This window comes from Uranotaenia lowii, chromosome 2 (genome assembly GCF_029784155.1).
Source record: "Uranotaenia lowii strain MFRU-FL chromosome 2, ASM2978415v1, whole genome shotgun sequence".
Classification (NCBI taxonomy): Eukaryota; Metazoa; Arthropoda; class Insecta; order Diptera; family Culicidae; genus Uranotaenia; species Uranotaenia lowii.
This window is the reverse complement of record NC_073692.1, coordinates 226,997,772-227,020,694: the sequence shown is the minus strand read 5'-3', so window position 1 is coordinate 227,020,694 and position 22,923 is coordinate 226,997,772. Positions and strand designations below refer to the sequence as shown.

Below are 22,923 nucleotides of genomic sequence, written 5' to 3'. Positions count from 1 at the left end.
AGGCGGGTGCTAATTTGTTTGGCTCGAAAAATCGAATTAATGACTCACGGAACCCAATCGGGAGACACAGGGGATAACTGTGGATCAAATGGAAAAAGTTGTGCGAAACGAAATAACTGATTCTAGTAACTCTAATTCGGTGATATAAAAAAGAATTCAAAAGGCTCACTTCGCTAGAGGATTGCCTACCCGCCAGGCGTATTTCGAGAGCCAAAACAGTGTTTTAGTTATGGCAACAATTAGTTTTTATGACAAATTTTGGGTGTGTGGAGCTCCTAGCTGATTCCCTAACGGGTTGGTTTGATGTACAATATTTGTTATTGTTAATTCTAACCTGTGTGATTTCCGGTTCCGGTGATTGGTAGGTTGAAGTGATTCCGACACGGGTGGATGGTGATACGATCTCCGTTTGGGCGACTGTTTTGTCGCGAACTGGCACAGGAAGACTCGGAGGTATTGAAACCGCAACCGAGTCACCTGTATCGGTAGTGCCGAGCGATCCCGACACTGGTGGATGCGGACTCAAACTTTTTGTGCACGACGCCTTATCAGGAACTGGTACAGGAAGACTCGGGGTTATTCGATCCGCAACCGAGTCGATCGGGCCAAAACGTATACTAGCGGGTTGTTGTCTGGTTCTCGCTCTTGGTGGTAGGCACTGTCACTGCCCGGCTCGGGGGTCTTCAATCCTCAACCGAGCAAACAGTGTCAATCCTGTCGACCCACGGCAGACGGACGAGACTTCCAGTCCCGGATAAGAACCCACGTTGACGTGGGTAATCTGTCAACGTTCAACTGTTATTTAAGCCTTATAAATTACCAATCCAATTATTACCTTCTTCGGATCAATACGACTAGCGTATTGCTGACGGTCCTGTAGCCTTTTTTTTATCACTACCTTTTTTTTTCCTACGGATATATTTATGCGCGGTTTTGTTTAACAGGTTTCATACCATTTGTGCAACCTACTTACTATTCGTCAGCTTACATTAACGGTCCTTATATTTTATTAATATCCAATATCGCGGTGACTATTGGTATTTTCCAGATTTTACATGAGACGGTTGCTTAATATCACTTTTAAGCTAGCTAAGCGATATCACACTTTCGAAAAAACGAACTGTCGTACTTAGCGATCTCTTTAAAAGTGGCCGAGTCATTCTACGATTTAGACAAAGATGATTTTAAAGATTCAACAAAGGGATCTGTTATTTTGTCTCGCTTTTACTTGTGGGGATGAGAATGACCGGGATCAAGGAACAGTTTTTCCGTTGCTCCACAACCGGAGAGGAACCGTGAGCCAAGCGGTCGATATTGGAACCGTTTCAAGCCTATTTATTTCACAGGTAGATGGCGCTATATGTTATGAATTAGAGTTGGTGGCTATTACGTCTTATTTTAGTTAGGTGATTCGTTAAGGTGGTTCGTTACACTTGCCCACCCTTAATTAAAAAAAAATTGAAATTGGTAAAATTTAGATTTTTTTTTTTTTTTTGAATCTACAATTTACTGTTATACTTTTAATTTATTTTTGCCACATATTTCTCTCGACGCTTTGCAACGTTTAAACATCGAAGAGGGTTGAATTTTTCTTTTCTGTTTCCCGTTAAATTTTTCTCCCGACGCGCGTCCACGTTAGAACTCAAGGAGGTTTACATATTTTGTTATCATTATCCATCATTTATGCTTTTTAATCATATTCATCGTAGTTATCCTAAAATATATTTTCCCTAAATTTTCTCCGGACGCGTTGCCACGTTTGAAATCGCGGAGGTTTTAAATTTCTCTCCTACCTCTTCAATTTTCTCCCGGGGGTGTTGCCACGTCTGAACATCGCGGAGGTTTAATTTTTTTTTTTTTTTTTTTTGTAAATTTTTCTCCGGACGCGTTGCCACGTTTTAAATCGCGGAGGTTTAAATTTCTCTCCTGCCTCTTCAATTTTTCTCCCGGGGGTGTTGCCACGTCTGAACATCGCGGAGGGTTAAATATTCTCAAATATTCAAATTCTATATTATTAATATCTCATCTATACTTTATTATAATGTTCATCGTACTTATCTTAAAATAGATTTTACCTAAATTTTCTCCGGACGCGTTGCCACGTTTGAAATCGCGGAGGTTTGAATTTCTCTCCTACTTCTCCAATTTTCTCCCGGGGGTGTTGCCACGTCTGAACATCGCGGAGGTTAAAATTTTTTTTTTTTTTTTTTTAATTTTTCTCCGGACGTGTTGCCACGGTTAAAATCACGAAGGTTTAAATTTTTCTCCTGCCTCTTCAATTTTCTCCCGGGGGTGTTGCCACGTCTGAACATCGCGGAGGTTTAAATTTTCTGTTTATAAAAAATTTCTCCGGACGCGTTGCCACGGTTGAAATCACGGAGGATTAAATTTGCTCCTACCTCTTCACTTTTCTCCCGGGGGTGTTGCCACGTCTGAACATCGCGGAGGTTGAAAATTAGTTTTTATTTATTTATCTATTTATTTATTTTTTTATCTTTTTCATTATTATTATATGCCATTTTATTTAAATTTTTCTCCGGACGCGTTGCCACGTTTGAAATCACGGAGGTTTAAATTTGCTCTCCTGCCTCTTCAATTTTCTCCCGGGGGTGTTGCCACGTCTGAACATCGCGGAGGTTTAAATCTTTCTTGATTTCTTAAAAATTTTCTCCGGACGCGTTGCCGCGGCTGAAATCACGGAGGATTAAATTTTCTCTCCTACCTCTTCACATTTCTCCCGGGGGTGTTGCCACTTCTGAACATCGCGGAGGTTAAATTTTTTTTCATTTTATTTATTATTGTTATTTTTTTTTTTGAAGTTTGCCCCGGACGCCTTACACGTTTGAACTCACGGAGGTTTAAATTTTCTCCTTCCTCATCATATTTCTCGCGGGGGTGTTGCCACTTCTAAACATCGCGAGGATTGAAAACTTTTCTTTTTTTTTTTTTGTGGTTCGAGCTTTTTGTTAATTTATATATTCTTTCATGTTTTTATCTTACTCGTCGATTTTCATATTCTTCTTTGATTAAGATTATTTTCGCACTGAAATCATCAGACATTTCTGATTATATACTTTCTATTATGCGAACTGACTTCAGATATATTTGTGAAACGTGTCCGTTTTCAAATTAATTGCCTTGAATCAGGTCTATAGCCTGAACTAATGTCATGGTAAACAACTTTGCCGCTTTAATTTAACGGTTTATCGACAAGACAAGATATTCGTTTTCAGACGTTATCGACTGGACCCTCCTAACAATATCGGTCAACCCTACCAAACGAACTGTCACTTGATTAAGTGTCCGATGACGACGATTCAAAGATGAGTCCTCAAAAGTAAACAAGCTTTGCAATCATAAAGAGGACGATAATTCTTAATTTTTATAAATTTAATATTATTCAAGATTATAGACTAAAGGTAAGTTGCGTTGAAATTAAATGTGTTTATTTTCTGTTTTTTTTAGGTGGTTTCTAGAAGTTGAAGATCATTGGAATTGTGTGAGAAAGAAAGAGGAATACAAATGAAAAAATCTGTCGATGTTATCCAATAAGACGAGAGAAAATAATAAAATGTTATCATCAATTGACTGCGGAGTTAATTATTTTAAATCGCAATGGAAGGAATACCTTTGATCAACTGAGAAGCCTTGTACCTCTGGACGAGTGTTTGATTTTGTGATTCTGGTTTTTGTGCCTCGGCAAAGGACACCGTCATAGCGCTGGGTATTACTATACGCGTTTCAGAAAGGACCCGTGGTAACTTCCGGGAATTCGCTTACCCTCAATACTCTCCAAAATGTATGCATTGGAGCCCACAACTTGTTTTATTCGCACTTTGGTGAATTTTGGAGCGAACTTACCGACAAAGTTTCGGTCCTTGTTGGAAAGATGCACATTCCGTTTGTAGACGATTTCGCCCTTTTGAAAAACATGTCGTTCGTTGGATCGTAAATTATAGCTTGCGCTATACTTTTTATAAGCCTTTTCCAAGTTTTCCTTGACAGTTTGGTCTACGCTTTCCATCAGTTGGGGGCGATCAAATTTCCCCGTTGTTTTACCAACAGTATCACAAAGCAGTGTATCAAACTGTTGGCCGTTTTCAACCATATTTCGGCCAAAATTGACAAAATATGGGGTGAATCCCGTACTGTCGTGTACGGTTGTGCATATTGCCTTTGCGATTTGGGGAACAGATTCGTCCCAGTCGCGATGCTCTCGTTTCTTATTCAAAGTGCACCGGATAGCAGTAACTATAACCCGATTAACCCGTTCTGTAGGATTTGGACTGGGATGGTATACGGATAAATTCCAGTGGGTAGTGCCGTATTTGCGGAGCATTTGTTCAAACAAATTAGATTTGAAGACTTGAGCATTATCAGTTATGCACACGGCAGGTGCCCCAAATACATTAAAAACTAGATTTTCGACGAAGGCACACACGGATGGCGTGGTAGCTGATCTCATGCACTGTACAAGGGTGAATTTCGAAAAGAAATCGCACACGACAAGGACCCAAATATTTCCACGTTTAGAACGGGGATATGGCCCAAGGAAATCCATCGAAATAAGTTCCCAAGGGCGAGTACAAAGTTTTGGTTGGCCACATCTAGGTGTCACGTTATAGTTAGGGGGTTTCGATTCGCGACATACTTCACACTTAAGGCAGAATCGTTTAACGTCGGTGTACATGCGTGGCCAGTAAAAACGCTCCCTAAGCTTGCTTAATATTTTCAAATGACCTAAATGTGCTTCTTCGTGCACGGACCTAATCAAGTCATGGCGGTCGGAAAATGGTACTACTTCTTTCCATTTAAAATCTGGATCTTCTAAACCGGAAGCGGAAGGGATAAATTTCAACAGGCGATCATCATGAATTTGAAAGTTTGGATATCGAGTAGGATGTTTTTCGACCATTATTTTAAGTTGTTCAACATAATCATTAACTGGTTTAACCTCAATAGCAGTTATTGCCCTAGATAGCGCATCAGCTGGTACATTTTCTGATCCTTTCTTATATTCAAGTTTGATATCATATTTCGAAAGCTTTAGCGCCCACCTAGCGATCCTAGCCGATTTGCTTTCGATGGACATACTTCTCAGGAAAGTGAGGCTCATTGCATCAGTTTGTACAATGAAAGATGTCCCTTCCACAAAGTGCTTAAAGTGTTCAATACTTAAAAGTACCGCCAGGCACTCGCGCTCAGTTGCGCTGTAGCGTCGTTGCGTACTAGATAGCTTTTTGGAGAAGTAAGCGATCGGTTTTCGTGCACCCTCTTGGTGTTGAACTAACACCGCTCCGATAGCCAAATCGGAGCTATCGGTTTCGATTACAAATGGTAAGGCAAAATTGGGGTTTGACAAGACCGGTGCTGAAACTAGAGCCGTTTTAAGTTGGTTAAGCGCACGTTCGGCTTCTGGGGTCCAATTAAATTTCCTCCGATCTTTTTTTAAAAGATTTGTTAAGGGGGTGGTGATTTCCGAATAATTGCGGATAAACTTCTGATGAAAGCCGGCCAATCCCAATAGTCGACGTAGATCTTTGACGGATTTGGGAGCAGGATAGTCTAGTACAGGCTGAATCTTACTGGCATCCATAGAAAGCCCCTTTTCGGATAGAACGTACCCCAAGTATCGGATCTCAGTCTGACAGAATTTACTCTTTTGCAGATTGATAGTGAGTCCTGCCTCTCGAAGTCGTTGAGCTACTTGCCCGATAAGTCTTATGTGTTCTTCAAAAGAATTTCCAAGGATAATAATGTCATCTAAGTAGACATAAACGAGTGGTTCTAGGTCATGACCTAATACCGAGGACATGAGCCTCATCATTCCGGCTGGTGCATTCCGGATGCCATAGGGCATCACACAGAACCTGTAAACTCCACGCGTAGTCCTAAAGGCTGTTTTGTTCTTGGATGACTCGGATAACGGTACCTGGTAATATGCTTCTGATAGATCTATAACGGTAAAGTATTTTGATTTTTCTATTCGCTGCAGAATTCCCATCATATTTGGGAATGGAAATTCGTCTTTCCGTGTACACTCATTGAGTCTTCTGGAATCTAGACAGATCCGCCATTTTCCGTTAGCCTTTTTTACAGGCAATAAGGGGTTTATAAAATCTACGGCCCCAGGACACTCCTCAATTACGCCCAGTGTTTTCATACGATCTATTTCGGTTTCAATAACATTCTCGATAGTAGGTGACCAACGATAATATGGTACCTTTCGAGGTTGGGATTCTGGCAGCAGCTCAATGACATGCTCCATTAAATGGGTTCTACCGAAGTGTCCGTTGTAAGTGGCTGGTAGTGTCTTAACGACCTCGAATAGGGACTGCCGTTCACTCGAGTTTAACTCATGGCCAGTTTCTATCTCTTCCGCGCGTTGGATCATTTTGTCCGGTAGTTCAACCGTCGGTATCTCGAGGCTTTCATCGATTTCTGATCCATTAGGGGGCTCAAGAAAAGGATTCATTGGTTCCAATTGAAACTCAGCTCTGCCTGGACAACCGTCGGGTTGATTTTCCACGCGACATATTTCAAAACCATTCTCAGGATTTACTCCTGGTTTCAAAAGGACAGAGTTTACGGTTTGATCAGCAGAGTTTACCAATCGAAATCCGAAAGTATTCAAGAAATCGATTCCCAAGATGAGATCTTTAGCTAACTCTGGCACTACGACCGTCGGAATCACGTGTGTAACTGATTCAAAAGTGAAGGGAATATTTACATAACCTAAGCATCGATATGCTGTTCCATCAGCCGTGGAAATGTTCAGTGAAAGTGGGTGAATCTTGAAACCTAGTTGATCTATCAGTTTGATTGAACTAATCACCGAGATACTCGCTCCCGTGTCCGCCAGACCTTCAATGTCGTGTGACAAAATTCTAACTTTTAAATGAGGGCATCGATGGAATGTAGTACTAATTCTGAAGATTTGGTTGAAATACTGATAAGCATTGGGAATCGAAAGATTACTGGTTTGAGGTGAGAGATTCCCAGACTCAGCCTCTTTAATTAGTTTTTTTGGTTTCCATTATAATTCAAGCGATGTTGATTGGGACAGTTAGTCGCAACTGCGTTCATAAAACCACATATGTGGCAGAACGTTCGTCTTTCTTCAGGGCATTCTCGCCACATGTGAGCTGAACTTTCACAGTTCCAGCACTTCCTAGGTCCGACATTTCTATTCACTCCACGTGTTGGCTCCCGCATTTCCACTTTGGTAGGTGGCCTAGAGGCCTGGTTTTGAATCATGTAAACGTCCTCTTCGAAATCTTCGTAGTAGTTACGTTCTGATTTATCGACACTTATTTGATTCACGCCTGGTTTAAATCCCCCCGAATGGTAAAACTGATTTTCTAACGCGTCGAGACGAAAACACAATTGGGCAAGATGTTCGATTGAGGTGATATACGTCAAAGCTAATCGTCGTTTATAAGAAATCTTCATATTTTCCACCACGATTTCAAACTTCTCGAAATCAGACATTTTCCTGTTCAATCGTGAAGCAAACATTTCCATGTCCGTTAGATAGGCACTGAAGAGCTCTGTAGGACGTTGCCTTCTATTTCGCATTTCCTCCCGGATCAGTCGATCTCGGTTAGGATTATCGTATCGCAATTTCAAGTACGCCTCGAGGGTTTCCCAGGAATCGATCCTTTCCTCATAAGTAGTGTACCACGCGTAGGCACCCTCTTTGAATAAAAGATGTGCATGCATTCTAAGATCCTGTTTTGAGATACCGTAAGAACGACACAGAATATCAATTTGTCGCAAGAAATCAGAAACCGGTACTAAATTAGTGTCTCCCGAAAACTTTGGCCACTTCTCGATTATGTTACCTTGCTGGTGTGGTAAACGATGAGGGGTCGTTTGACTTGACGGGTGATACGCATGGGAGTAGAACTGTGGTTCGCGCCGCTTTTGGGGAAATGAAAGTTGATTAGTAACTTGGTCGTAAGGATTCGGAATAGGCTGTCTGGACAGATGGTGTGGTTGGGCTGATCGATTCTCAAGGTTAAAACGCGGTTGGTCGCTTAGCTGCAACGGAGGTCCTAAATCAAAGGGAACAGGGTTTCGAGTATTGATAATTGGATCAGGAGCTCCGTAGTCCATGCTAGGTTGTGTGTGCTGTTCACCAATTAGATTCATTTTGTTAAACTGTTTTGTCAAAGAGTGTTCTTCTCGTTCGGGTTTGCTATAATCCATGCCTGGCCTGAGAAGCTCTTTCACGTAAGCTTGAACGTACGCGTCGATCTCGGAAACGTGAATAAATTCATTGGAGCTGGTCTTAGCCATCAGGGGACTAACTTTCGGGACTGGACTAGGAACAGGAGGGTCCTGCCTGAAAAAATCTAAATCTTGAAGGTTCTCTTTGGGATCATCGCCAGCTCTGCTCAACGATGGTTCTCGTGAGATCTCAATTAGATCATCATCGAGCTGTCTCCCAGTATTTGGTGAAACTTTCATTTGATCGGGTTTAGTTTGATTCAATTTAACATTAGACGGATGATGTTCGTTAACCCATTCTACTTTCAAGGGAGCATGTTTAGCTAAATTTTCACGGGACACACCTAACTCCGCCCATCTCCCTTCGCTAAGAGTGTGCACAATCGATTTAAAAATTAATTTTTTTGGAATCGTTCCAGTGTAAGGTTTTGGATCTTCTGGATCAGGTACCATTATTTTCGATGCCGCCTTCTGCGAACCTTCCCCAGTGCCTTCGAAGAATTCAAAGGTTCGGTTGCCTAACTGATTTTCTTGAAATGGTGTCGAATTCTTTCGGTCATCAATAATTTTAGGTTTTATAATCGTAGGAAGAGCTTGCGCAGTATTATAAGTTAAAGCCAATTGTTGGACCACCACATCAAAATCTATGCGAAAATATTCTCGAGTCAAACGAGAAATTAAATCAAGTAATAATTGTACATTTTTTTGTTGAACAGGATCTTGTGGAACATATCGTTTAACTCTCATGTGGTAGTGAACAAGACGGGAAAGTAGTTTTGATCGCATGTATTTTGTGGGATTTTGGGCAAGGCCTAGTCCTAATTGTTGGAGTTGGTACGGAATATCTTCATACTCATCCATTACTCCCACGTGCGGAATGTTTAGTGCATCTTGAGGACTTTCTGTCCGTAAGATATTTCGTAAAATTCGGTATCGACTTTCAATTGCGCCTTCCAAAGGCTGATTACGAATTAGTAGCTCATAGTTAAGCTCATCTTCTTCAAGGTCATTTGCATTTATGTGGTATTGCTCCATTGCTTGAGCAAAATTTTAAAACGTTATGCAATTGGATAATGTGTGTACTCGAAAATTTAAGAGAATGGAATGTATATAACTTTTTTTTTTTTTTTTTTTTAGATCTAAGCTAAAGTAGTAGGTAATAACGTAATGTTGTTATATAAATAACTCACGTAAGTTCAACGCAAGAAACCAAAACTCGATAAACTTACTATAGATTTCCAGAATAATCTAAAAAAAAACCTTACTTCAGTTCGTTTGATTCAAAATAGTTTTCCCGGCCCCACGTTGGGCGCCAGTTTGTAACGTTTTCTTCTTGCCACTAATGCCAGCAACTTATTTAAGGGCGCCACTTCCTGGAAGGAAGATTGCTGACACGTGTTTTTAATCCGGCCAAGACTCTTTCTCAAGGCGGGTGCTAATTTGTTTGGCTCGAAAAATCGAATTAATGACTCACGGAACCCAATCGGGAGACACAGGGGATAACTGTGGATCAAATGGAAAAAGTTGTGCGAAACGAAATAACTGATTCTAGTAACTCTAATTCGGTGATATAAAAAAGAATTCAAAAGGCTCACTTCGCTAGAGGATTGCCTACCCGCCAGGCGTATTTCGAGAGCCAAAACAGTGTTTTAGTTATGGCAACAATTAGTTTTTATGACAAATTTTGGGTGTGTGGAGCTCCTAGCTGATTCCCTAACGGGTTGGTTTGATGTACAATATTTGTTATTGTTAATTCTAACCTGTGTGATTTCCGGTTCCGGTGATTGGTAGGTTGAAGTGATTCCGACACGGGTGGATGGTGATACGATCTCCGTTTGGGCGACTGTTTTGTCGCGAACTGGCACAGGAAGACTCGGAGGTATTGAAACCGCAACCGAGTCACCTGTATCGGTAGTGCCGAGCGATCCCGACACTGGTGGATGCGGACTCAAACTTTTTGTGCACGACGCCTTATCAGGAACTGGTACAGGAAGACTCGGGGTTATTCGATCCGCAACCGAGTCGATCGGGCCAAAACGTATACTAGCGGGTTGTTGTCTGGTTCTCGCTCTTGGTGGTAGGCACTGTCACTGCCCGGCTCGGGGGTCTTCAATCCTCAACCGAGCAAACAGTGTCAATCCTGTCGACCCACGGCAGACGGACGAGACTTCCAGTCCCGGATAAGAACCCACGTTGACGTGGGTAATCTGTCAACGTTCAACTGTTATTTAAGCCTTATAAATTACCAATCCAATTATTACCTTCTTCGGATCAATACGACTAGCGTATTGCTGACGGTCCTGTAGCCTTTTTTTTATCACTACCTTTTTTTTTCCTACGGATATATTTATGCGCGGTTTTGTTTAACAGGTTTCATACCATTTGTGCAACCTACTTACTATTCGTCAGCTTACATTAACGGTCCTTATATTTTATTAATATCCAATATCGCGGTGACTATTGGTATTTTCCAGATTTTACATGAGACGGTTGCTTAATATCACTTTTAAGCTAGCTAAGCGATATCAGACTTTCGAAAAAACGAACTGTCGTACTTAGCGATCTCTTTAAAAGTGGCCGAGTCATTCTACGATTTAGACAAAGATGATTTTAAAGATTCAACAAAGGGATCTGTTATTTTGTCTCGCTTTTACTTGTGGGGATGAGAATGACCGGGATCAAGGAACAGTTTTTCCGTTGCTCCACAACCGGAGAGGAACCGTGAGCCAAGCGGTCGATATTGGAACCGTTTCAAGCCTATTTATTTCACAGGTAGATGGCGCTATATGTTATGAATTAGAGTTGGTGGCTATTACGTCTTATTTTAGTTAGGTGATTCGTTAAGGTGGTTCGTTACACATTTTCCATTGAAATCTCAGGAAATTTTGAACAAACTAGTGTTTTTCTGGTTGAATACGTTGCTTTATTGTTCGAATAGTCCTAAATTTTGAAAAAAGTGCATGATACTATGAGTAAGGCATCTTTCAATGATTACCCAAGGTAGGGTTTATAAACAAAATTTCAGTATTTTGTGAATTATCTCTTTTTTTTCTTCATTTTTGACCGCCGTTTCTACTGATAACTTGTTATTTCGAATGTGAGGATTTTTTCAATCTAGAGTTTGCCGTCAAAAGCCAGAAGTTTACGAGAAATTTGCAATAGAAAATATTGCAACTCAACTTGAAATTGTAGTTAAAAATAAAAATATGCTGTAAATATTCGTTATTGTCGGAATCGCATCTTTTCCGCAGTTGTTGGATAGAATGCAAGTAAATTTCACATTCTGCATTAAAAGTTGCAGTTGGCAGACAGTTATTGAAAAACTTATACGGTACAACGGTGTTCGATGTTTACTCTTGGGCTCGAACTCGCGGACATCGGCTCAGGAGACAAAAGACTTGCACTGAGCTATATCAAAAGCCCACATTTTTTTTAATGTTTTATAATTTTGTTTTACAATGAGTCTAGAAATCAATAAGACAAACGAAAGCTTAGATTAAAATTGGTTGTATTCTTTGACTCATCAACCCTCATCCGTCCCTGAAATTTTTGCCCCTTACAGTGCCTGGAGTTTCAAAATTGTTTTAGTCACACCAGATAAATTTTCAAAAAGGATTGAAAAGTTGACGTAATTTGGCACAGTTTTGCATTTTTAGATTTTCAAAATACAAAACACAGAATTTTTGACGAATTTTTAAAAGTAGCTGTTATTCGAAGTTTTTGTAAATTTGCAAATTTTTCAGATTTCCTTGCAACTTTGCAATTACATTTCGATACCGACGGTTAGACACGAATGCCACAAGGTGGTAAAGTGTCATAAATAAACCTTTAAAAAAATCGATACCGACGGCTAAGCGAAAACAGACAGAAACGAAAGCTTCCGCGTAAATTTTCTTGATTTACTTTCAGTTTTATATTTTACATATTTTTGTAAAATATCGCGCTTATGTAATTACACCACTAGAATCGGTATGATATTGTATTTCTGGTGAATATATATTTATTGCGGAAGTCTTGCTTTGATATACTCAAAATCCAGTGGAAAATTCAATTTAAGTCTATTAAGACTTAAACAACTTCACGGTTCATTGATTTAAAAGTACGGTTTTCACACCACTTTTTTACATTTTTTGTGATCAGAATCTTAAAAATTTCAAAAAATATATCCTTATGTGTAACGTATAGCTTCTAATACTTCAGCTTTCTTAGAAACTAAGTGATTTTTTTAACATTCCGTAGCTGATCTGCAGTCTTTTTGCCGAAGCATGTTTTTTTCGGATTTTTTTCTTTGACATTTAATAACGGAAAACAAGTGTTGTAGGTGAAGAATGACTGAGAAACATATTTGAGTTACATTACAATGTTTCCAAAACTATAAGTTTTGTAAAAATCGGTTGGGAAACAAGATAGATATATCGGCTTTAGTCGGGAGTGTCAAATTGACACTCCGGGGATTGTAACGGGTAAAATTTCTGGGACGGATGAGGGTTAAGATAATGTGCTGCAAGGTACATGTTCTAGGTGCAAGTAATTTCAGTGAAATGTAGCCATTTTTCTCGAAATGCACACGACCGGCAGCAGCATTGGTCCCTAATGCTTATCGCTTCTGGCACAAAAACAACAACTGTCCCTATCCTCAAGGCTTACGGATAAAACATCTACTAATGACTATGATTGTGTACTGCTGTTGCGGGACAGAAACAGCTCACAAAGAGACATGCGACACGGGCAGTAGTCCATCATGCATTTAATCACAAACCCACAAACCTTGCCTCAAAATCGATTTCTACACCTTGAGGTAGGTAGTTAACTTGTTGATTAAGAAGGAAATTAAATAGAAAAAAAATTAAGAGTTCATGTCATTTTTGAGTTTTTGTTTATTTTGTACCCCATTTATCCAGACGTTCTAAATGGTCTGGCTCCAAAAATATGGTGCATACCGTATCTCGGTGCATCCGATTTCGGAAAACACCATCATCCCCCACTTGTAACTGACCCAGCGCAGGCAGAGTTCATGCTGGAGTTCATGGAACTGGCTGATGGGAAGCTAGTGAGCGAGAAAACGAGAAGAGCACGAGTGCCGTACTTTCAGCGATGTTTGTTTGTATCCAGCCAGCCAGCCAGCCAGCCACTGGGCGACTGGGTGGGAAGAAGCACATAAACATCGGTAGGTATACCCCTACGAGGTATAAGTGTAAGAGGTTCCCTGCTTCTCGGCCGCGCGGCTCCAAAAGAGCAGCGCCACCTCGTGCCCTTCGCCCGAATCCGTATATAGGGCAGGAACTGGGGAGCACACAAAATAACAAGGTTTAATATGTTAGTTAGTCTACTCTCTGTACCCAGTCCAATCCCTCGGCTGCTCCACTATACTTTACTATTGCGTCGTAGCGGTGTGTATGGATGGAGAGTTTGCTGTCACAGTTTTCGTTTCGTTTCGTTTCCTTTTCTGGAGCTTTTTATTTTTCTGTTTGGGAAGTTCTGGTTCTGCGGGTCCAGGTCGAGATGAGCGATCCTGCTGTCCCTCGAGGTAGCAGGATATATCAAGATATAGATATATACATGCTTTCATATATAAAACCGTATGAATGACAGACCAGCAGGGTATGTGGAGAATGGGATTATTTACAAATAAGACATTGGAATATGGTACTTTGTTGCTCCATGAACAGGAAAACATATAGACTAGGCGATGCAATGTGGTGGATATGCATGTAAGTTCGCATTCAGGGGAACTGTCGAGAAAGTTTCTTTGTTCTTGCCCAAGTCTGGATCAGGGACTTTTGGAGGGGGCGTTCGCATTTTGTGTGTGAATTATAGAACCATTCAATGAATAGCACACGACTTCTTAAAAGAATCTACTTAGCTACACAATGATCAGATTTCATTCTCAGGAAAAGCATCTTATCAATCAAATTATTTCTACTAACCTCGAATCTATTTCTGGACACTTGGTGGTTCATCTTGGTCACACTTTGCGTCTTCGTCCACCGTTGTCTTTTTGTCCAACTCGAACAGATGATTGAGACTCGTTGAGTGAAGGTTTTAAGCTACTCTGGAGCAACTTTTAAGAGCTATCGAATAGCTCCACCTTTTGCACTAAGCAACTCGACCTATCTTCGTCAAATACAATCGCATCACACTTGAACCCGTTTCACTGCACTGAAGATATGTATCTTCTTAGTAAATTTCCAAAATTTCACTTTATTTATTGTACAGGATTCAGACCGACGATTGACATCTACACACTTTTGAGTTAGCACTTTTCGAACGCCCCAAAACTTGATGAGACACTTTGCAAATGGTCGTACTTCTAGAGCTCGAAATTCTCAACGAATCACCACACCATCCTCGAGGAAGTATGAACCAATTCTTCGCCACAATTCTGGGCAACCAAGAAAAAGTTGAACCTTTCGAAATGTTCTCGCGATTCAATATGGCGAAGTATTTTTTTGTAGGTATTTTAAATTTCTCTACTCTCTGCTTATTTTCCTCAGCTGTTTATTGCTCTAACTGGTGCTCTACGGAACACTGCTGCTGCTTCTGATTCTGGCTAGCAGACTGGCTGGTGTGTGGTAGGACACGAATACTACATCATCATCAATATCACCCACCCAACGAGAAAAAGGCCAGAGTCAACCACCCAACAACATCACACAGAGACCGGAGCAACTTTCCGAAATAGAGACGGGAAAGCAAAAATAAAACACACCCGAAACGAGACAACAACTCAATACCGAACCGACCGAATCGAATGGCCAACCATGGGGAAACCCTTCCTCGAGTGCTGTCGAACTCGAACTGGCTCAGCTCAGCTGGTCTAGGCCATCATCACATCACCACACAAAAATCAACAAGCAAGCAACCTTTGAATGACTACTAACTCAGCTCTGCTCAGTGTACAGGCTTGTTTGTAGGGTACGAGACGAGAGTATGTATATGCAAAGTGCGACTGTTGTTTGAGAGCATAACGCATAGCCACAGTCGAACACTAACTAAAAACTCTTCGCACAGAAAGAAAGAACGATTCGAATTAGTGAGATGAACGCAAAGTGCTCTCCCCTGTGTGTGGTGGAGTGCATCATAATACAGGTTGGTGCAAAATATTGGTAATAGATTGATAAAGCCACCTTACAACTTCATAAGGAACATTAAAGTTCACATTTGGCTGAGTAAACGGTACTCCGAGAAAAATAAATAGTTTCCTCCTCTATGGAATAGGTTCCGGCTTCATAACGAATTACACAGTTCAAAGAAAGTCCAGATGTCCGTTTTATGTGCTAAATGTCATAAGGCTACCCCAGTGACCAAAAGTTCCAAAGAAAGGGTTCTTGGAAGCTTACTCAGCTTTTCGAGGACCCCTGTATCATGCCATAAAGCTCAAAATTTAAGTTCTTATCTGAACTTTTATAATTCTCTCGAATACCCTTTAATTAGCCAAATGTGAACTTTTAATACTAATGTTTAACCCTAATCAGCTCTAGAGACACTATTGGAAGGCCATCCAAATAAAAAAAAATCTTAGACACCCAATGAATTCATTAAATCTTTAACTTTGCACCATTATTTTTTTCATGGACTCACCCTGAAAGCCTTGGCACAAAAAATCCATAATAAGACTTTCGGAATGGGATGAATAAACCAATGAAGCATAAAATCCCAAATAAAAAAAATGTTTCTCAACCGATTTGTAAGGTGACTCAAATGCGTTTTTCAGACAATATTCAGCTACAACACTTCAGTTTTCCGTTATTCAAGGTCTAAGAAAAAATCCAAAAAACATGCTTCGATAAAAGAAAAACATAGATCAGCTACGAAATGCTTAACCCTTAATTTTATGATTTTTTATTTTTCCTTACTCTTTAATGCATGACTTTTTTTTAAATGAGAATATCAGTTATTAATTCAGTGAAATAATAACATTTTCATTCGAATAAAACAACTCAACAGGTTAGAAGTCGTTATTTTGAGTTTTATTCAAGTTATGGCCCATCAATGTTGAAAAATAATTTTTGAAATTCCTAATTTATTTCAAAACGATTTTGTAAATTTCTTCCAATCTTTATTAATTGGGTGCAGGAAGGTGTTTTTGATTGATTGAGATTAAAAAATTTGTTGAAATTAGTAAATCTTAAGAAATAACAGCGATTTTCCAAAAACAACGTTTCTCAAAAAAATAAATAAATTCGATTTTTGCAATGTTTGCACATTCTATGTTTGATATCTCAAACATACAATAGAATATTGTTATAAAAATACCATAGACTAATTCCTTTTAATCTCTAGAGTATTTTTTGTGAATACATCACTCAAAAATATTCACGCGTTTTCGAAATATTTGGATTTTTATTAGTGTTGTTTTAAAACAACACTATGCATTAAAGGGTTAAAAAATATTTTTAACAGTTGAAAATGATGATTATATAAAAAAAAATGCCATTTTTCACTTTTTCCATACATTCATTGTTGCAAATTTGTTACTTTATGAAACGAAGGGTTAACAAAATTTTCAGCCATTGCGCAAGAAAGCTGAAGTTAGAATCTATTACGTTGCGCACAAGGATATATTTTTATTATTTTTTTTAAGTTATGACCACAGAAAATGTAAAAAAGTGATGTAAAAACCGTACTTTTCAATCAATGAACCTTCAAAATGGTTTTAGTCATAGTAGATAAATTTAAAAAAGTGGATTGGAAAGTTGACCTAATTTCATACATTTTGGCATCTTTAGATTCTCGAAATACGAAGCACAACATTTTTGGCGAATTTTAAAAAATTGCTGTATTTCGAACATTTCATTAACTCTCATCCGCTTTAGAGTGTCATTTTGACACTATTGCAAGTCATGGCAAGTTTGAAGGCTTGTAACTTTTTTCAGAAGCTTCAAAAAACAAAAATTTCTTCGGGTACCGTAAATGAATTCAAAAGTTCTTTAATATTGCATCTTTATTTTATTTATGGACGAACCCTGGAAGCCTGGACAAAAAAACTCCCTTTTCCGACTTAGAGTGTCATTTTCACACTCCAAAACTAAAATCTATTTAAGTCGTTTGAATTATTATAAATTTCATATAAAACTTATATCAATAGAAACCTTGTAATGTCAGTAAAATATGTTTAGAACATTATATATAGCTAAAGCTTCTAGTTTTCTCGTTATTCAGCATGAAAGAGAAAATATCCGAAAAAACATGCCTCAGGAAAACTGCTTTAGTTCATATTTTACACGTCCAAAAAAATATTTGCCTTATGCATATGAAAGCTGAAGTTAATGCCTACATCATAAAGACAAGAAATTTTTTTTTAATTTTTTTTAATGAAATGGTCTGTCAGAGCCAAGCCGACAGACGAAATTATGATGCGTGTCGTGACTAGCAAACGCGAACTACTATCAATAGAAAACCAAGAAAAGTTCGACACGCATCATTATTTCTTCTTTCAGCTTGGCTCTCTGCCCAAATCACCACCCACCGTACCTACTCGGAGAGCAAACAAACACGTTTTGCTAGACGCGCTGCTTGTGGTTCTAGAAATTCAGGAATGATTTTACGTTTATAATTTTCATAGTTTTGTGAAATCTCATAGCCTAAATCGTTGCACCTCACTATATAGAATGTAGATTAAATTTACTTTCCAATGAATATACTTTTTTTTGGTCCAAGCATAGTAAAAGCATTGAGAATCCGGGTACAACCTGACGGTGGACCACAAAAACAGATGAAATTTCAACTTGTGAAAAGATCGCGCGAAGAAGTCAACTTTGAAAAATTCCAGTAAATTCAATTTTTGTTGCATCAAAAATCTAAAGACAACAAAATGTCAGAATTAGAATAAAATTTGTAATGATATTTTTACAAAAGCTCTACCACCGCTCAGACAGTTTTTACTAGCAATCTAATGAAAAGTAGGTTTTTCAGACCACTTTTTTTTTAACTTTTTGTACCCATTAATAAAAAAAAAATTTTTTTAAATATTTCTTAGCTTCATGATGTAAACATTAACTTCAGCTTTCATATGCATAAGGCAAATATTTTTTTGAACGTGTAATATATGAACTACAGCTGTTTTCCTGAGGCATGTTTTTTCGGATGTTTTTTCTTTCATGCTGAATAACGAGAAAACTAAAAGCTTTAGCTATATATAATGTTCTAAACATATTTTACTGACATTACAAGGTTTTTAGTGATATTGTAATCGATTAGATATAAAAAAAGTTATGACGATTTTAGCTTGGAGTGTCAAATTGACAATCCTAGTGCTAATTAGGGTAATAAAATCTAATGCGGATGAGGGTTAATTTGCAAGTTCATAGATTTTGTAGCATCTAGAAATTAACTTTGCACTGGATTTTAAAAAAATTAACGCAAGATTTCGACAATAAATTTATATTCACCAGAAATACAATTTGATTCCGGTTCGAGTGAAGTAATTATGCTCACAGATGAACAGATGTACAAGCTCGAACAAAAAATCTTCGAAACTGTTGTAAAATTTCCAGTGTTCTCTTTTAAAGGAGCCGTTAAAAAGTGACGAAAAACAGTGCCATTTATTGCTTGATTTGTAACTTTTGAACGGCGCAATAGATGGCACTGTTTCTAGATAGCTCTTTTGAAAGTAAGAATTTTTCGAGAGGTGCAATGGTATTTGAACTCTTTAATAAGTAAATTTAAATACAATTAGATTAATTGTTCTTTATAATTACATGAACCACGAATAAATTTCAGCTGAGAAAAATAGCACCATCATAATGTTTTCACTAGAGAGACGGACGAAATGACAGATGTACTAGCTTCAAGCATAAAATTCCAGAAACGTGTGCAAAATTTCAAATGCTATCATTTAAACAAGCCGAAACTTTTGAAGTACCTGTATGATCTCAAGAATTGATAAACTAACATCGTAGAGGAATGGACGGCTTCAATATATTCACAACAAGGTAAATTCATCTGGTTCACCTTGAATCTTTTTACTAAAGAGATTAACTAACAACTTTGAACAAAGCACGAACCAGTTATTTTATCCAGTTGAGCTTAAAATTAACAATCCAACGAAGAAAAACAGATTTTAAACTTCTGTGAGCGGACATTTTCACGCATCACATCTGTTTATATGTATTAAGTGCTTCATGGCAATTTGAAGCCATTCGAAAAACAGCTTTGAGCTAAAAATTTTGATAACGCAAATCATAAATATGTAACGAATCTTCAACATCAATTTGCTCGAAACTCGTCAAATAGTAATACGACCTTTTCATAATTGACTAAAAGTTTGTTATTTTGTTTTGTTTACATTTCATTTTCTTTTTGACAGTTCTCTCTGGTGTCCTTGAAGACATCTGGTGGCTCAACCAAAAAACATAAAATTGATTCAAAACGGTTGTCGGGACTTCACACACTTTTCAAGGCTTAGCTTGTACATCAATCAGTTCATCAGTGTTATGCTGCAATACTTTCCAAAAATATGGTAGATATCAAAAAGTAAATCCAGAAATTTTTCGAGATTTTTTGTGTGTTTGTTTGTTTCGTCGGTATTGAAATTAGATACCGTTTGGTAGGTACAGTATGTTTGGCGCTGATAGAAATGAGTGTAGGTAACGTTTAACGCTAAAATACTAGAAGTTGAAAATCGAGTCGCTAGCCCCACAATGCCCGAATGGATCAAAACGCCTAACATTCCATTTTGTAATATTATGGAATTGATCAGTTCGCTTTCAGTTGCGAAGCAGTTCGGACGTGTTGTGTTGAACCTGAGACAAAAGTGAAGAAAAAAAAACAAGATGCAACCTAAGAGGGAACAAACTATCCGACTTCGATTCGGAAATCAGACTCGGAACCCTACCAATATATAAATGTTTGATTTCTTTCGTAAAAATAATTGGAACAGTGAAAACCTTAGTGCTATGTATAGAGAAGATTTTAGCTTGTTCGTTAAATTTCAAACGGAAGACTTTATGAAGATGGTGATTGACAACATTTTGAAGTTAAGCGGAAGCCGCAGTCTTGGATTTTAAGATGGCTTCAGAGGGTGAGTTTTGTCTGCTACTTGTTGAGCCCTTTCACCCTATACTCAGATTTTGTTGATTAAAAACGAACACACACATACAGGATCTCAGTGAAACTTCATTTTTCTTTGAAGAGATCTAATTATTTAACCTAAGCGTACATCTTTCGAGGATATGATGGCTAGCATCTGGTAAACGCTAAAACCACCAGCCCACAGAAAGAGGGATTCGATCTCATGACCTCTGGCTTAGAAGACTTAAACGCTATTCTCTAGACTATGGTCGACGGCTGTGTGTATTTCTTACATGTTTCAGTCATTCACATACATCAAGAGGGCGTCGGCGACGAAATTTGATTTCTACCCAATACCCATATTGTGGGGGTTTCATGCCACCGATCATTTTTTGGCTCAATACCAATTGGCTACAACTAGTAATGAATGATATATGCTATGTGAATATCTGTCCCTCATTTCCACTGGCTTTCGCATTAAACTTTTGCCATATTCGTTTGCATCCTAGTGGTCCACCGGTTGTGCACCAAGTGCTGTCAAAGCGTTTTTTTTTATATGAAGATGATAGCAGTTGGTGCACAACCGGTTGACCACCAGATGAAAACGAATACGGCATTAGTTTATAACAAGTAGGCTGAAATAACTGTATTCGTCCACGCGATGGTTGGTGATAATTTGTTTGGTAATCCATATTTTTTTTTTATCAATCTATAAAAGTAAACCTAACTTTACACTTCCTTTTATTTTATTTTAACAAACACTTAAAAACCAATTACTAAGTACTAAACACCTTGTACCTCGTCTATCGGTGGATTTTAAACATAATAAACCATTCTGCAAAAATAAATAACTCAAAAGACCTTATCAACAATAACAGCTCCGAGTAGTTTTTAATTTGCTAGTGTAGAAAAAAAAAACTTGACAAACTAGTTCTTTTTAATTTTTTCGTCTACCTAAATCGCATGACGCACTTCTTGTTTCACGCGATCTCGAAAATCGAGCTTGAGCTCGAAGAAAATCATCGCCTTTTACTGGAACGATCATCTTTTTGTGTCCAGACGTCTCGCTTTCCGAGGTATCATCACCACCAACTTTCAAAAGTTTTCTGTCACGTTTTTTAGGCTTTTCCCTTTTCTCCACCTCGCGCCAATCACTGTTCACATTTTCGATACGCTTATCTTTATCCAAAAAATCCCGACCGACATCGTTCACCGAAGCGATGTTTGGATCACCAGCTAGAACACGATGATCACTGTTTTGTGTTTCCGAGCTTACGTGGTCGTCTTTTTTGCCATCGGTTTTATCGTCCGTAGCGGTTGAACTATTCTGTGTTTCCACTGCAGTTGAAGTCGAATCCACCAGCCTTTTCACGAGTGATACCACGCTGTTGGATGATGTTGTCGGACCATTGTGGCCATGTGCAACAATACTGGCAAATGAACCAGTCTCTCTGCTTCTCAACAGCCGAACGTTCAGATTCCCTTTCTTTGTACAATTGACCTTGACGTGATCCAACGCCCCGCACACGAAGCACTTATTACGAAGCCCTTCGTAAAAGATTCTCACCTTAACATTTTGGATTTGAAGTTGAGCTGGTATCTCTGTTTCCACTTCCATGTAGGCCCCCCTGACTCCATTCAAAATGGGAAAGCCAGAGTCCACGGAGTAACGTTCACGTACTAACTGGTTAACTCGTCCATATTTCGATAAAGCCGTTAAAATTGGATTATCTTCAACCTCCGGTGGAAGGCCAAAAATTCGGATATACTTTGATACGCCATTAGCTTCTGTAACCGTCACATCAACTTTCTGGCCATCAGCATACTTGAAGACAATATGATGTCCAAGTTTTGCTAACACCATCTTCATAAAGTCTTCCGTTTGAAATTTAACGAACAAGCTAAAATCTTCTCTATACATAGCACTAAGGTTTTCACTGTTCCAATTATTTTTACGAAAGAAACTAATGCCGTATTCGTTTTCATCTGGTGGTCAACCGGTTGTGCACCAACTGCTATCATCTTCATATAAAAAAAAACGCTTTGACAGCACTTGGTGCACAACCGGTGGACCACTAGGATGCAAACGAATATGGCAAAAGTTTAATGCGAAAGCCAGTGGAAATGAGGGACAGATATTCACATAGCATATATCATTCATTACTAGTTGTAGCCAATTGGTATTGAGCCAAAAAATGATCGGTGGCATGAAACCCCCACAATATGGGTATTGGGTAGAAATCAAATTTCGTCGCCGACGCCCTCTTGATGTATGTGAATGACTGAAACATGTAAGAAATACACACAGCCGTCGACCATAGTCTAGAGAATAGCGTTTAAGTCTTCTAAGCCAGAGGTCATGAGATCGAATCCCTCTTTCTGTGGGCTGGTGGTTTTAGCGTTTACCAGATGCTAGCCATCATATCCTCGAAAGATGTACGCTTAGGTTAAATAATTAGATCTCTTCAAAGAAAAATGAAGTTTCACTGAGATCCTGTATGTGTGTGTTCGTTTTTAATCAACAAAATCTGAGTATAGGGTGAAAGGGCTCAACAAGTAGCAGACAAAACTCACCCTCTGAAGCCATCTTAAAATCCAAGACTGCGGCTTCCGCTTAACTTCAAAATGTTGTCAATCACTGAAACATGTATGAAACCCACATAATATGAGTAGTAGGTA

At 38.8% G+C, this 22,923-nt stretch overlaps 1 protein-coding gene across 2 annotated transcripts in view; it reads right to left on the bottom strand.

Moving 5' to 3' along the window:
* Positions 1-22,923, bottom strand: part of LOC129742736 (F-box/LRR-repeat protein 20) — an 85,412-nt gene that overhangs the window by 59,068 nt on the left and 3,421 nt on the right. Inside the window, exon 1 of one of the 2 annotated variants that reach the window (XM_055734679.1) lies at positions 14,160-15,199. The exons of the other annotated variant lie outside the window; for it this stretch is intronic. Coding sequence (XP_055590654.1) covers positions 14,160-14,192 — 33 coding nt within the window. The 5' untranslated portion in view covers positions 14,193-15,199. Of the gene's footprint in view, positions 1-14,159; positions 15,200-22,923 lie in introns of those variants that run through there. 2 annotated transcript variants of the gene reach the window in all.